At 48.0% G+C, this 16,520-nt stretch overlaps 1 protein-coding gene across 1 annotated transcript in view; it reads right to left on the bottom strand.

Annotated features, from left to right (window-relative positions):
- Window positions 1-4,585: 4,585 nt before the first annotated feature.
- The window catches only part of ofcc1 (orofacial cleft 1 candidate 1), a 64,885-nt gene continuing 52,950 nt past the window's right edge, over window positions 4,586-16,520 (bottom strand). The window contains exons 20-22 of the mRNA XM_035526440.1: window positions 9,868-10,047; window positions 5,627-5,750; window positions 4,586-5,483 (exon numbers count right to left, since the gene is read on the bottom strand). Coding sequence (XP_035382333.1) covers window positions 5,446-5,483; window positions 5,627-5,750; window positions 9,868-10,047 — 342 coding nt within the window. The 3' untranslated portion in view covers window positions 4,586-5,445. The remainder of the gene's footprint in view (window positions 5,484-5,626; window positions 5,751-9,867; window positions 10,048-16,520) is intronic.

The following is a 16,520-nucleotide window of genomic DNA, read 5'->3' as shown; positions in this document are numbered from 1 at the left end:
GGTTTGCAGGGCCTGGGAGTGCCGGGAGGAGCAGGAGCAGGGTTTAAAGGAGCAGGGTTTGCAAGAGCAGGGTTTGCAGGAGCAGGGTTTGCAGGGACAGGGTTTGCAGGGACAGGGTTTGCAGGGACAGGGTTTGCAGGGACAGGGTTTGCAGGAGCAGGGTTTGCAGGAGCAGGGTTTGCAGGGACAGGGTTTGCAGGGACAGGGTTTGCAGGAGCAGGGTTTGCAGGAGCAGGGTTTGCAGGAGCAGGGTTTGCAGGGACAGGGTTTGCAGGAGCAGGGTTTGCAGGGACAGGGTTTGCAGGAGCAGTGAGCTCTGGAGAGACGTCCATGAGTTCCGCTGCCATGCAAGGAACGCAAGGAGGGAGTGTGTGTGTGCTTGTGCATGTATGTGCAGTCGAGAAAAAGAATGAAAGACATAATTTGGGCTTGTGTGTGTTGTAAAGAATAACTGGTAGCAGAATAAACAAGTGTGGTGTTTCTGACCTAAAAATCGGGGGGGAGCGAGTGCGAGACAGACAGACAGAGAGCGAGACAGACAGAAAGATAGAGAGAGAGAGCGAGAGAGAGAGAGACATCTAAAACAACTAAATATGCCTATGTGTGCACTTTCTTGGACTCCATGCCGATGGGTGTCTGCAAGCATAAATAAATGTGTATGTGTATGTCTCTGTGTGTGTTTGTGTGTGTGTGTTTGTGAGTGTGTGCGCTGCAGGCTGCTTTCCCTCTGTGGTGTCCACATGAAAACACCTCTCGCGCATAAGGGCTTTACACATGGAAAAATCAATAGGCCGGTGATAGAACTACGCTGCAGTGGTTCCCCAGGTGAAAGATTGATCTCAGCTCCACCGGGGCTCTCTCCAAACTCCAAATAATGGTTAGAGGCCAGCGACCTCCGAGTCTCAGCAGAAAACACACACACCATTCCTCCAATAATTATAGCATTACATGAGTGAACAGTGCTTTAAATAGGCAGTGTACCAAACACGGCCAACCGTTTTTAGATATGCTGGGTTTCAACTAGATCAGGCCGCGGATCACACTGAGTACACACCACGCTGCATACGCCTTAGTCAGTCAGCCTCCGAACACGTCTTTGTTTTTACTCAGGGCTGAAAGGCTGGTTTTAAAGACTCCTTTGTTCCCAGCAGGGGGGGGGGGGGGAGCAAATGGTTGGAGAAAAAAATCTGAATGCTAAAACGACTGTGGCATCACTCTTTGACAATATTACTCAGAAACACACATGGCGCCTTACAGAAGTGATTTCAAGTGAAATCTGTCTACAGGGCCATGTTTCTCAAAAGCGCAAAGATCAATGGGGCTGCATTATTTTCAAATTGGGTTGTTTTTTTTTGCGTGTGTGTGTGTGTGCAGGAGAGAGTATGTGAAAAATCATGGTGAACAGCAGTGTGAAGTATACACACAAATACACAGCACCCTGTCCAAAAACATCACCTGGGCTAGCAGTACACGACCCCGTCAGATTTACAGCAGACGTCTGAAAAACAATGCTCGCTGGCTGTGAATTTAAAACATCTGCGAAGGGAGCTGGGAGAAGCTGGCGGTGATGCGCAGGGTGGCTGCGTCTTCTCGCACCTAGCCCATCAGTAAAACCAGCGCACAGTGAGTGATGACTTTCCTACAGGAACCAACAGCTGTATGTGCAAATCATGCATATAAATCAATTAGCAGGGCCTATGTACTCTAAATGCGCCCATTAATTAAGCAATGTCAGAGCCAATGAAGCGTGAAGTTCATTACATTTTTAGCATTTGAAAGCGAGATTATTTGAAAAGAAGATGGCTTTACCTAATGATTAGAGGCAATCGAAAGGCTGCCAGGAACTGAAGACAGAACGGATGAGTAAGGAGCTGGGGCAGGAGGGTTAGGGCTAGCCGGGGCAGGAGGGCTTCAGAGGAGCGTCCAGGACGTCTCAGCAGGTTAGGCCTCCACTGCGAGGGGCATTTGATTTTTCTTTTGAGCTCTAGATGGGATGCAGTGACCTCTTTTTTATTCAAATATTACGGAGCATTAGGACTTTCGTGACCAGGATGCGTGTGTGTTGAGAGTTGGTCTCTACTTGCCGGCAGTGGCAGGCTGCTGTCCTGGGTGGGGGGGGGAGAGAGAGAGAGAGGGGGAGGGGGGGGGGGGATGATGGGAACAGACAACTCCAGCTGTCTGTGTTAAGCACTGATCTGCATAACAAAACAGTGAAAATGGTTCCTACTTATTACAAAGTCTTATGTTTTCTACTTTTTTTGCACTTCCACTACACACACACATTTGTTAATTATTTTCCTGTGAGAACGGACTTTGCTACTTCTGCTTTCTTACTAAATAAATAACCAGAGAAAAGCCAGTGCAGTTTGGCACGCCGTGCTGTGGGATGAGAACAGGGCGCACACACCAACCCGCGTAGGGTGGCGTTTGAGCTCCTGCTCCTGCTAGTGTTTGCAGTAGTTTACCCGGCAGTATCTCAGCAGCGCCCAGCCACACAAGACTGGATGATAATCCAGTCATTTCAACCATTTCACTGAGTTATACTGTGCATGACTATGTATGTGACAAATAAACCAAACTTGAACTTGAACTTGATAATCCTGGGATTGCAGAACCAAATTCCATGAATAAGAACAGTGTTTAAAAATGTATATTGAACTTCATAATTTGCTGTAAAATTCCCAGCAAGAGTGAACAGTTCCTACAAAAAAGCTGTTTGATTAGCATGTGGGGCATTTTTTTTTAGCTTAATACATAAGAAGTGGGATCCCTGTATTACATCCTACAGAGGTGTCTGGATGTAGATGTAGGAGCCCCCACGCTCACTCTCAAACACACACACATGCACAATTCACAAGAATACCAAAAGCTGAGGGGTACATAAATATAGAATTAGACAATATGTTCATTCTTTTTATGTTTTTTTTCTTTTCCTTTTCTTGCTCTTTTAGCCTCTAACTAACAGCATTCCTGGGTTTGGACTTTGCAGACGCAAGTTCTTCACAAAAGTTGCTGTGTGCACACAGCAGCTCGGCACAAAGTCTTCTCTTTTAACTGAAATCAGCAGTTGTGGCGCACAGAGGCCTACAGGGCCTCACTTTTTTTCAGAAATAACTGCTCGCAGGGATCGATTTGAAATTTAAATCACTGTGAAATGGTATTTGTCATTAACAATCAAATATTTGAACCACAGCAACACCTCTGTTCTGTGTGGGGAAGCAAACGCTCAAACAATAGAGAGTAAAAAAGGCCGAGTCGCCTGCTAGCAGCAGACTGACTGATACCCAGGACAGACAGCCATGGGGTGAAGGAAGGTTTTTTCCCTCCAATATCCCTTTGGATCCATAAAAATGAACATTCTATAGGAAATAAGCTGCTATACAAGTGCTATTCCTGTGGACGAAATTAGCAGCAGTTACAGCAGAAACACGGAAAACCAGCCACAGCTAACAGCAAGTCAGGAGCATCAGGAGCTGTTACGGGACACACTGAAAACACTTCCAAGAAGGAAAACTGGATTACCCACCCTTCATTAAGGGCAGAGTTAATGTCAATAAAACATACTGACCCGACGCTTTCAAAGTGTGATGGGTGACAATCAATCCCCACCACTCCGCAAGCGTAATTAGTCTTCATTAGAGGGGGACTGAACTGAGGGGGATTCGCACTGTTGAGTTGAATGAAACAGCCACAGCATAACACTGAGGGTGTCGGGGGAAAAACCATATAACCCCAGAGGGGTTAAAAACTCACCGCAAAATTAAAATTCACCTTAACGAAAACATTGTAAATGCAGTTTAAAGGTATATTTACATGATGGCACACACCAATTATACAGTTAAGTGATTTATTCAGGAGAACTGACTGATAACAAATTTCTGAAACATCTGAACATCTTTAAAGTATTTAAAGTAAAATTCAACACTTCGAGAAAAATGAGTGAGGACACTAGATGTATGCTGAGGCTGGTAATGTGAAGGTGAGAACTTTGTGAGTCATGAAATCATGGATTGGTTTAACTAGTTCTAGGGTGAGCTGTGTGACCAGTGATGGTTCTGTGTGACCAGTGATGGTCCCTGATACAAAGGAATGTTGCTGAAGAGTATTTCCAGTGGGAGGGTGAGTAGGGAGGGGGGCAACAGAGAAAGAGAAAGGCCCTAAAAGTGAGGCACTGTTAACATCCCATTCTTCAGGGAGGGAAGGGTGAGAGAGAAAGAAAAAAAAGAATGAAAGAAAGGGTTTGAGAGAGAGAGAGAGAGAGAGAGAGAGAGAGAGAGAGAGAGAGAGAGAGAGAGAGAGAGAGAGAGAGAGAGAGAGAGAGAGAGAGATCCAGTAGTTAAAACCCCTTCTGCTCAGCAGCACAGGAAGGAAAGGATTCAGTGGCCATACTAAGCTGAATGACTGCAGAGGGGACAGAGGTCCCAGACCACCCCCAACTGACACACACACACACGCACGCACACACACACGCACACGCACACACAGACGCACACGCACGCACACACACAGTAATCCAGCAGCAACTTTCAGCCATAATGGCCACCCATAAAGAGAATCATCATCAATGAAAATGACAGGTTATTAAGATCCGATATTAAGCAATGGGCTTTAATAATGATAGGTTATCTATAAAACCTTTACAACCTGGTCCAGCATGAGAGCTGGTCCGCGTCTCTCTCTGCCGCTGCTACAGACACATGTTAATAAGCCCACAACCTTTAATTAAGCCGTATGTATAAGTAGGTTCCCATTAAGGCCTGATTTGTGGGCCAGTTCATTTCATCAAAGCACCAGCCAGCAGACACATACTCAATACAAATCAAGGCAGCAGGAATATTATCCTGCCTAATGGGCTCCCAATATTGATATTTTATCACTGGCCGCTGATAAGTGACTTTTAGGATCCTCATTTCTCACGGCGCGGAGGCAGCAGCGAGAACGTAACGACCAGCATTTATTTCCTGATGGAATCATTTACATTACTTTACATTGTTTATTGGGTAACCATGGCACACGGTGCAGCATGCCTCGCCTAACGTCTGCATGGTACTGGGGGGGGCAGGTGGTGTTTCCGCACTTCAGTATTTATGCTTATAGGATTTGTGGGCTGGTTACATGGAGACTAAATGTTAAAAGGGTTGTGAAAATGAAGGAGTGAAGGTTTTATATGCAAGATTTTTTTTTTTGCATTAGATATTGCAGGGGAAAATGGGCCTCCTGCCTTGTTTGAAACTGCTAATTTAATGTATCACTGCAAACTCTGACATTAAGAGAGGACATGCATGGCTTCAGGATGGACATTACTGAGGAATGCCCAGCCCTGCATACCACTGTAGGGGAAGTGACCTCACAGTGGTGATGAGACCTTCCTTTGTGTCTGTGTCAATGGGTGGTGGGGGGCTGTATCAGACTGTATCAGTGCTATATCAGTGCTATATCAGGGTCTCAGTCACTTGCTCCGACAGGTCCCACCCTGTTAGAGCCTGAAAACACACACACACACACACACACACACACACACACACGGAAACCCATGGTAAATCCAGACACCCACATTTCAGGAATTTTGGAGAGTAAGAGCTCTGTAAATGACTGTGCCCTTCAAGCTTCAGGAAGCAGCACTCACGCCACACAGGCCTCTTCCTGTCTCGGAGGACGTGTTTTGGGCTCTTCCTTCTCTGCTCCTCTTCCTCCCGCGCCACCTTTTCAGCCTGAACAAACAGGCCAGCCTCTGCACTGTCCCCAATCACCTGCGAAAGCAAGAGCACAGGATCCCAACCACACAAGGCAAGCTGTGAGAGTTACTTCATCATTCTTAGAAAACAAACAAACCTACACCGTTTTTCATCCGTTCACAGGCAGCACGAGTGAAACGCTAAAAGACGCAGCGCTGGCCAACACTCGGACATGTGAGAGGTTGTGCTTATTCCCTGTGCGGATGAGGGAGCTCTGAAAAGGTGAAAAGCACTTTTTGATCCTCGCCCATGTTCTCCCTGTGCAGCCAGTGAGCAGCACACATGTGCACGCACAGCCAAGGCCATCCTTTCCTGGCAGACACACACACATCTACACGTATACATACATCGCCAGCACACACAGAAAGATAACAAAAGGCGTCTGCAGACTAAATCCTCTCTTTGTTTCTGAAGCTTCACGCCGACCCTATAGCAGATGAACCAGTCTGCGGCTTGACAGCGGCAATCAACCATTTGCAGGAGTAATTATGATAGCAGGTCAGGGCCGAGGGAGAATTGATGCCGTTTGTCAATTAACATAGCTTCGAGGTCCCTTCTTAAAGGTTACATTTTCACGTTCCAAAAGCCGGCCCACATCAGCGTGTGTAAGAGCAGGTTCGTGCAGATGCATGAGGGATGTAACTCACCGATGCGAGGTAAAGGGATTGCGCTCTTAATGGCAGATTTGGTAAGTACTACCCTACCGAAGGAGACACGCTAAACGGGACGGGCCCTCGCTCGTCTGTCCCGACTCACCTCCAGACAGAGACAGCCTTGGGACAGACTTTGTACAATGACACAGTCACGCCTAATTTGAGGATTCAAGATAATTTAGCTAAAGCACTGTCGTATCAAGCATTGTGGCACTTAGAACTAGCTTGGCAGATCATCAAGGAAGAATCTTAATGCAGAAATTCCCCAAATTCCATGCTTTAAAAAACAGCTTCCATCCATTTGGACCTTTAATTCCTTAAACCTGACAGTGTTGTACATCCAGTTAACCTGCATTTTGACCTACGGGGCGGAGGTCATCCGGAAAACATCCACACATCTCCCCGACATCTAAAATCTGAACCGGAAAATGACAAAAGAGCAAGGAACAAACTGTCTGTTGGTAACGCGCGCTGGTTGTTTGTTGTCGTTTTGTTTTCTTTCTTTTTTTCCCCGAAAAGCATAAATAATTTGTGTGAAGGTAATACTCAAGCTGTTGGAGCTTTAGTTGCGCATGTTTAATGGGCGTTTCACAGAAGAGGCGCCAGGCTTCGCATATGCTCCGTTCGGCACACGGGGAGGAGAGACACCGCGGCGCAGTTGGCCAGAATGACGTTCTTACGCCGCAGACACTTAAACTGTAGCCCGAGAGAAAAGGCGAACAGCAACACATAAAGCCACCGCTATTTTAACGCGAAGCCTAATGAATCCACGCGCGTTTACGTCCATCGCCATCTTGTTTCTACAGACGAAGCGGCAGTGGGCCCAATCAGAAGCGAAGTACTTACGGTTGCGTCCGAGTTCGAGGTGTTATAAAATGAAGTTCCGAGCCATTCGTGAGGTGGTAAACATCTGCTTAAATAACGGCTTAGTTTCAGAAGCAATTTCTAATTTTGGGTTTAACATTATTGTGGCGCAATAAAGGTAGGCTGGAATGACTAAACAGCCCCTTATATCCAGCACACGTTCAGTCAGTGTGCTGAGAAGGCGTCTTTTCTACTGCAGTGTGCTTAAAACTAGCATTCGCCACATTACGGCAGCGGATTGAGTTTTATCGGCCTTTAACACCGATGTCCCGGAACAACAGTCAGTATGTGGTTGAGAGTTTACCCCGACATTTCACTAAAAACTTCCTAATAGCAGCAACTGCTTATTTTCTTCCTTAAAATCTTTAACTTTTTAAAGTGATTCAGGCCCCTGGGTAGTTAGGAAGTGAGTCTCTCAACCACTGGAATAACTTATATCTACAGGTGTCCAACCAAAGAAGGCCATTACAAATATAGCCATCGAACAATGTCTAGTTCGATACTGTTATATTTTAATCTTTATGTTAAGGATAGTCCACATTTTTCTATATAAAATGAAATTTTTGTGCTTCCTATTTCCTGTGGGGTTTTTTTGGTTTTTTTGTATGTGCATGTGAGAGAAAGGCTTGAATGCAGGACTGCCTCAGCAGTTGTCTGAGAGGCCATTACCTTAAATCAGTTTGTACAACTCTCATCATGGAGTGATGCACTGCTAATAGAATAACATAAACCATCACACGCGCACACACAAACACAAAATCAGCTCAAGTGTCCTTCAGAGAGTTGGGGAAGCCCTTTGGTTATTCCTAGATGCATGCTGGCTTATAAAGCCGGTATTGTATACGTTCAGAAAAGTGTCTGAATATCAAGGAGCCTTTTCTCTCTTTGGGGCTGCAAGATGAAAAGAGGCTTTTCACTGTTTGGGGCGGTATGTTGCTTAGGGGAAGGTGAAGGCTGTGCTGTAGCCAGCCTCTGGTCCTGGAGCTCCTAGCAGCTGGATGGGTGCTGCCACCATTGGCGTCTCTCCCCTGGTGCTCTATGACGGGATGGGGTTCTCACACGCGACGTGGCTGGCTACCGACTAGGGCAGGAAGGTGTGCGGGATGGGGTCAAGGGAGGACCAGGGCATGAGGCGCTAGTGCCTGGTCAAGGAGTCCTGTTCCCTCTTGGTCCAACGCAACCGATTCAACTCATCAGCTTATTAGATGCACTTTCAAGGTGGAGTCGGGTGTGGAAGAGCAGGAAAAAAAAAACAGTGGGCAGGGTGGTGGGTCCCTTGGGCCTGGGAGTCGGAAGCACTGGTTCAGCCTGTCTGTTGTAGGTGGTTATGGTGATATGATGGTGTTCCACTCCACCGCAGCAGAGGAGAACGACCACATCTTTGATATGATGAGGCACGTGTAAATCCATGGAGCTCTTTGAACAGCTGTACTATAAAACTCTAAAGCTATTACTCTGGCCATAACATTAGGGAATACAAATTCCCAAGACTCGAAGCCTCTACACACCAGAAGTGATTTGTGTTTGGGTTCGGGGTCCCTGCGCGCCTCTGTATTCCAGGCGTGTTTGCGGAGCCTCAGCGGTGAGTCCGCCACTCTGATAGATAAGGCATGCGGCAGGGACACCATCATCACTCAGAAGACTCAGGATCCACCGTTAGCTGAGCGTCATCCCTGCGAGCAAGCTGTTGACACGCAACCAGCATAAATCTGCCGCTTTTGACACGCAAGTTTTAAAATATTAATTTTGTTGTGCTGATGCAGGTTGTTCTCGAGGGGATGAGAGTTAATTCATATGCTTGCAGTTGTTACCGCGTGGAATCCGTGGTACATTTAATTAGACAGCAATCTGGCCAGCAGTCTGCTCGGCACTGCTCGACTGGGTGCAGTAATGTGCAGCTCCGCGTGAAAGCGAACGCAGGACACGGGGTGTGGGGGAACACGCCCCCGCTCGAAGTTCTTAGCTAAAAGCCAGGGAGTGGGGCTCCTGCACTGGGTCGGGGGGCAAGCAGCACGCCGATGCCGAGCTCCTCGCTTAGCTCCCTTTGATCTGAGTGACGGCACCGCCCCGGGCCAGACGGTGCCAGCGCACGGGAGTGCGCGCATGTGCGTTTCGAATGTTGGATTTTCCTTGCTTCTTCAGTAGCTCTCTGGAGGGGAGCTAGAAGGGTGTGGCCAGTTCCAAGGAAGCTGCAGCCGTTTCTCTCGTTCTCTAGTGGCCTGCTCCTTATCTCGGTCCTGCTGTCTGTGTCTGCCCCACTTCTCTTGACCCACGCAGAGAACGTAGCACACTTTATAGCACGCCGCAGCAGCGGAGAGGTGGACAGGGCTGGTGGGAAGCAAGTGGTGCACTGCTTACTAGTGCCAGACCTGGCAACCACGTGGCCTGCTCTGACATCACCTCATCCACCTCCTGAAGGCCTTGATAATTAGCAGATTATTTGAATCAGGTGCGTTAGAGCGGGGAAAACAGAGCCAGCAGCCCACAGGACATTAGTAGGTGTGTGTGTGTGTGTGTGTGTGTGTGTGTGTGTGTGTGTGTAAATGCAGGAGTGAGGAGGAAGCAGTGTGTGTGCACGGATGAGTGAGTGAGACAGAGAGAGAGGGCAGGCCCACCTCTATGATGGCTCCATTGGGCTGTCTGAGGAAGTGTCTGTGGCGCCGACGCAGGCCGCTCACGTACAGCGTGTAGATGGACACATGGGTGCTGGTCTCTCCCGCTGTTGTGGCCACACCCCCGGGGGACTGGGATGCTCCCGACTCCTCCTCCATCCAGATGTAGTCATGCACTGCCACCTAGTGAGATACGTCCCCCCCCCACCCCCACCGCTCATTAGAATCCACTCTCCACCCATGCCGATGGTCGAACGGCAGGAGACAGCCCGAGAGGGTGTCCTGCATTCCTCTCTGGGAGAACCGGAGCCGGGACAGTGAGCGCCAGCTGCCCCGTCTGTGGTCCGTGTGCGGCGGTTGGTACCCGCGCAGCCAAAACAAAAGGGTGGAGGGAAGGACTTAGCGCCGCATACCTGCACAAATGCTCGCTTTGACGCAATTACCTGGCCACCACAGTTCAGTGCATTTGGAGATGAATCAGATCCCGAGCCAGTTGACAGTAATCCCCTGTAATTTACCACTGTTCTTCAGCCCTTCTGATGAGCCCCAGCGCGCTGAGGCAGGAATGCAGGGATGGGGGGATCGGGTTGCCAGATTACTCACCCAGTCCCAACCCTGGCCTGGCACAAAGAGCACAGTCTCGGAGAAAAGGCCTTTAAATCCAGGCTTTAAAAGAGCAAAGAAATAAATAAATGATATCACCCCCCTAGCCTCTTATTAATACTGATCTCAGACCCTGGACGTCACCTGAGCACACAGGAATACCTAGACCCCCCACCTTTAAATAAAAAGAAAAGAAAATCTGAAAGTTACAGAATCTCACCATATCAGGTTTGGTGAGGTAAATTAAAGGGATAGTTAATCCAGAGATGCTAATGCTGAATGAAAACTAGCAGGACACAATACCAAGCTCTCAATGTGGTCACGCTACCTCGTGACTTTTATGCCCTGCGAATATCCAGCTTTGGCTGAACTATCCCTTTAAGGTTGCCGCCCGAGCACGTGTCGGGTCGAGCAGCTGTGCTGGTGCTTACGTGTGCTACACAGCAGGGGCTGGACCTGTAGCGCGCCTCCCCGCTCTAACAGGAGACCGCAGGGATGAAGCCGAGCGTATAACGTGTTATATAGGTCATGGAACTCCGAGGCATTGGAGTGTGAAGATCACGGCGCCTCTTACCCAGGCAAGCTAGCTTACACACAACCCAGGGCTGGCTCCATCATATATACACGTGCTAAAGTCAAGTTCATATGCTGGGAATGCATATAAACAAATGCACACACACACACACATACATTTACATAAAAACAATATTCTCAGCCGGTAATGCATAAAATATGAGTGGATGAGCCCTTATTTTCTTTTGTACATGTAGTGTCAGTGCAGTGGAGCGTTGTTTAGCCAGAGAGAGACTGTCCAGCCCAGCGACGGGTCTCTGCTGTCAGGCTGCAGGAGCAAGGTCGCGCGTCCTGCTGATCCAGGCTGGGGTCGAAAGGGCCTGTGTCAGAGACAGCAGAGGATGCCAGCAGGCCGGGGCAGGCCTGACTTCAGCTTAGCAAAGGGCAGAGACTCATCATCTGCATTAGTCACTCTCTCGCTGTATCTCCGCTCCGTGCCCGGTCTCTTGCTCACGCTTTTGTCTTCTCTCTCATGCCTCCCTCTCCCTCGCTCTGCGTGCTTTCTGAACCAATCAACCTTCTCTCACTCTTACCCCTCGTCCGTCAGGCCTACAAACACTTCAGCCCGGCTGAAACACACCGGGAACTTTTTTGGACTTTTTATAAACTCAAGGTGACCCTTTAATTGGCTAGGTAATTATGAGTTCTCTGGGAAAAAAAAGGAAAACAACCCAGCGAAAGGAGAGTGGGGGCAGGCGGGGTCAGGCCGGAACATATCCTTAATTTCACCATGCACCACCACCGCAGCCTCTCCAGCTACTTAAGCGTGTTGCCTAAACACTGCCCACCGTGGCCCGGAGCACGAGAGTCATTACCCTGCGTAATTAGACACCTCTTAAGTACAGACAGCCCGGAGAGAACACTCTCATTGTGCACCATCAGAGGAGACTTCTAAAGCCATCAGAAAGAAATTACCACGTAAATTGGAAACACTCCCCTTTCCCCGTCGTTTAGCGTGTGCTGGCTAAGCTGGTCTCAAAACAGTCTGTGCTGCCTTCTCCACATCAGAACCCTGTGTGGTCTCCGCACGCACACACTCGCACCCAATCAGATCTGGTACTGCGCCGTACGTGGTTGGCTCCCAAGGCTGGGTCGCTCGTTATGCAATAGCTGCTCAACTCTGTGGCGCTGCGGGGGAACGCTGCTAGCTGCTGCTGTCTCATGCTAGCCTCTCCTTGCTCCTCTCTGTTGGGTTTGGATCAATGCTAATCTTCCTGGATAATTTTTCTATTGACGAGATAACCTAGAGCAGAGTACGGTTCAGACGCTCTGTGTGGTTTCATATGGTGCTTTGTAGATTGATTAATTTATTGATTCGTTTATAAAAATGTAGTGAGTATCACTGGGTGTTAGCCTGGCTTGGTTTGTGCATGCATGCATACGTGTGTGGGGGGTGAGTGAGCGCGTGCGTGCACGTGTGTGAGGCCGAGTGTTTTCTCTGCTGTTGTTCCAGTCACACTGGCGCTAAGTGACTGATTTAGACCTGATGCCTGGGTGTTCTCAGAGACCCCATCTGTGGGTTAAGCAGATAGCATTCAAGTGAGCTAACCTAATTCCAACCAATCTAGCCTCGATTTATTGTGGACGTCTGTACACGGGGATCTGATAGAGCCTGTATCAGTCTCTTTATTTGCATCAGGAGGGCAGCCACCACTTCTTTGAGGCCTATAAACATCAGGCCATGAGTCCTGGCCCCGGCATAAATCCCGCATTTCACGGGCGTTACGGCAAATGCGACATACGGGACGCGCATCCAGGAAGTGGAAATAAAAGCAGGGCATGGCGCTCCGGTCTTGCTGAAGTGGGCCTGGGCCGGGTCAAATGAGATTACCCGACTCCAGATTTGCAAAAATGGATATCCGAAATTCGATAAGTGTTGCACTGGAGTGCGAGTGTGTCCTGTGTTCCATTCATCCGTGGTGCGTGCGCTCAAAGACGGCAGCACACAGAGGAGCCACTTGGTAATGGAGTCATAATTGTGGCGGCAGAGGACCATACGAGACTGGCGTGGTTCATAAAATATGCTGTTAGTGCAGCAGGGAGAAGCAGATGGCAGTGGGCCAGATAGCAGGGACGGTGTGCTACAGAAACATGATGTTAAAGCTAGAAGGGCAGAACCAGCAACAAAAAACACAGACAGTAATGAAAGGAGGAGAAAGGAACTGCCACCCATCACAGTGTGGCAGCCTTTGTCAATGCTGCTCACAAACCACACACACACACACACACACACACACACACACACACACACACACAACCTCTGTTTATGACCAGTGTTCACCTACAGGAAACTGGTTTGTAATCTTCTGAATTCACTTTTTAATAATGTCAAGTATCTGAAAATAGTGAAAACCCTGACCTTTCCTATCGATGCCATAAACCAAGTGAGTAGGAGAAGGAGAGAGAGAGAGAGAGAGAGGGAAAGATAGAGTGAGAGTGTGAGAGCAAGTGCCCCTGGCCATCCTTCAGAGAGATGGAGGCTCGTGGGCCTAAGCCCAACTTCCCATCATCCTACTCTGAGCACTCCAAGTAAGAGAGCGGCATCATTACAGGAGCCACTCATCTGCAGCTCTCGCTATTAGCCTAATTTTACCTCCCGTCTGCTTGCTCTTTGGGCTAATTAAATCTTTCCCTTCTCCCTCTCTTCCCTTCTCCCTCTCTAGTCTTCGGGATGACAAATAACGCGATGCAATTTTGCCACATTATTATGTATGAAATGTGAGGAATAATGTATTCCACTCGGCTGAATATCTCTAGACTTGCGTGTAATGAGCACAACAGCAAAGTCGAATGTGTGTGCAAGCGCGCGTGTGTGTGCGCGTGTGTGTGTGTGTGTGTGCGCGTGTGTGTGTGTGTGTGTGTGTGTGAACCCAGTTCCTCACCAGGCTTTTCTCTCCCTCTCACTCACTGGGCTTTTTTTTCCCCCATCCACTCTCATGAGGAGAAGAAGCTGCTGACCTCTGAGCTCAGAACCGCCCACCGACCAGTAGCTGTACACACTTTAGACTGGAGACAGAGAGAGAGCAGCACAGTAGTTGGATCCTCTGGGCTCCTGGTTCTGTCCCGCTTGGCTTTAATTTACAGTGGGGGAAAATAATTAGAATCTCACTTTTGCGAAGAGTGGAGTGAAAATGTAAACAATGCTTCCCTGCGGGCGAGTGCTTCATCACACTGACAGGTGCATTTGAATGAGTCTCTGTGTGTGTATGCGCGCGTGTGTGTGAGCACGCGCCTGTGTGTGTGTGTGTGTGTGTGTGTGTGTGTGTGTGTGTGGTGGACAGGCTGGGTTATTTATTTGGTACTGGCACATGGCAGGTCTGGTACAGTTTGAAATGGTGCAGCATGGTGCAGCAAGGCAAATTTGTTCGATTTAAGCCAGCTGATGGAGGGCCAACCAGCGCCAGCATGGGCCAGCAGTGGACACAGGGGTCACAGGGGCCTGTAAGGTCAGAAGGGGCCAGGAGATGGAAGATGGCAACAGAAATGCCAACAATGCACACACAGATTAATGGAGATAGAAAGAGGCCCTCCTAGAAAGCATAGACACACAAACATGAGAACTTGCACCAAGACCCCAACATACAATCACAAAAGTGCAGGCATCTAAAAACACCCACAAACACACACCCACACACACTCACACACACACACACACACACACACACACACACACACACACACACATACTTCTACTAATTACTAATGTAATGTACACTTTATCATTTTCTCTCAAATAACTGAATTTAATTTCTTTATTCATACACACAAGACAGGAAGCATGAGTACATCCACACATCAACCCCCTCCCCCCTTCCCACACACACACACACACACACACACACACACACTAACTGACTTCTGTCTATATTATTAACTATTATATAATGCAGAAGGTTGAATTCCTCCCAAACCAGGACCTGGCCCTCTGCATGGAAAAAAAAAAAAAAAAAAAAAAAAAACAGAAAATGGCAGACTTTTATTATAGAAAACCAGTGAAAACGACAGGCTTTTATTCTAGACTGGCAGAGGAAGGAGAAGGCCGTCAACGCAATTAGGCTGGGCGATACAACAGGGCCCTGTAGCTGTTCCACTGGGCTCAGGGGCAGCTGTGGGCCTGTTCGGGTGAGCGCTGGCGGTTTGGAGGAACCGCGGCGTGGCAGTATGGAGAGGCCATCTGCCTCAGCTCTGTCTACGGGTCACAGAAATTCATGCGCATGCTTTTAGACAGCACTCTAAGCAAGAAGAGAGGAGCGATATAGCCCAAGAATGGGTGAGGATATTCTAAAAAAATAAATCCTAAAAAATAAAAGGTCTCACTTCAGACTGGGAGAGAAGATAGATTGGATTGGGAGGGGGTTGGCAGAGAGATAGCATGTCAGCTAAGGATTATCTCACCAAGACATCTGCATAATTCCCTGTTACTAATCTTCTTTTATAACTGTTTTAAAAAGCCAGTTGAATCCATAAACATGTCTGTGAAGCGATCCTCCACTCAGCAGCCTAGACTGCGCAGGCCTGGGAGAGATCCTTTCTCGAAGGTTTGCTTGTTTGCAGAGGCTGACGGCGAAATGCTTTGAAATGAAGGTTATTTACTGAAGGGCTTTGCGCACACTTGTCTGCTAATGTGGCTGATTCACTCCACTCAGTTTGGACACAAGGCACATGGATGCACACAGAGAAGCCAAACTCTTATACCAAATAATTCCTCAGATGCAAGTACTGCAGCACAGCAGATCTTCTGTTCTGCGTTTGCCTAACAGTAATAATGGCATAGCTGAAGTTATTATTTTTGTTGCTGATTTTAATTATGTCTGCCTATATGAATATGTAAATCAACCTATAGATTTGATGTCATCTAATTAAGAAAACACAAACCAATCACTATGAAATCAACTAAATACAGTATGCAAGAAGTCACTTATATCTGCTATACAGATATATGAACCGCTTATGAGCTATCTTTAAGTTCATATAGAACTTCATATAGAGTTCATATAGAAAGTACATTTTGTATTTTATTCTAATTCATGGGGTTATAGGTATTGTTCCTGTGTCTGTTTCAGAATGCTTGGCACTTCAAACTAATTGCCTCATTTGAGGTAATAAAGGAAGCACAATATCCCTGCTGAGGCTGAGAGGGACCTGGAGCTGGGAGAGTAAGTATGCAGTCAGGCAGGTGGAAGCGTCAGCATGGGGCTCCCAGGGCTGGCTGGCTCACTCTCTCCTGTCTGCTATCTGTAAGGTCATGGGACTGATCAGAGATAGAGGCTCATCTAAAGCGGGGGGGGTGGGCTCTGCTCCTCACAGTACACTGGACGTAATCACTGGCGCTCTGTCCCTCTGGGCAGTCGCAGTGAGCCAAGGTCAAAGTGTCTGAGGGGGAAAACCCAAAAAGATAAAAGAAAAAAACATACCACAAGTTTTGTATCAATCTAGTACAAACACAGGATGGGTTTATCAGGATGGTGCTCTAACTTTAT

The sequence above is a fragment of the Electrophorus electricus genome, chromosome 5 (assembly GCF_013358815.1).
Source record: "Electrophorus electricus isolate fEleEle1 chromosome 5, fEleEle1.pri, whole genome shotgun sequence".
Lineage (NCBI taxonomy): Eukaryota > Metazoa > Chordata > Actinopteri > Gymnotiformes > Gymnotidae > Electrophorus > Electrophorus electricus.
The sequence above is the reverse complement of the archived record's forward strand: the minus strand, read 5'-3'. Positions and strand labels throughout refer to the sequence as shown.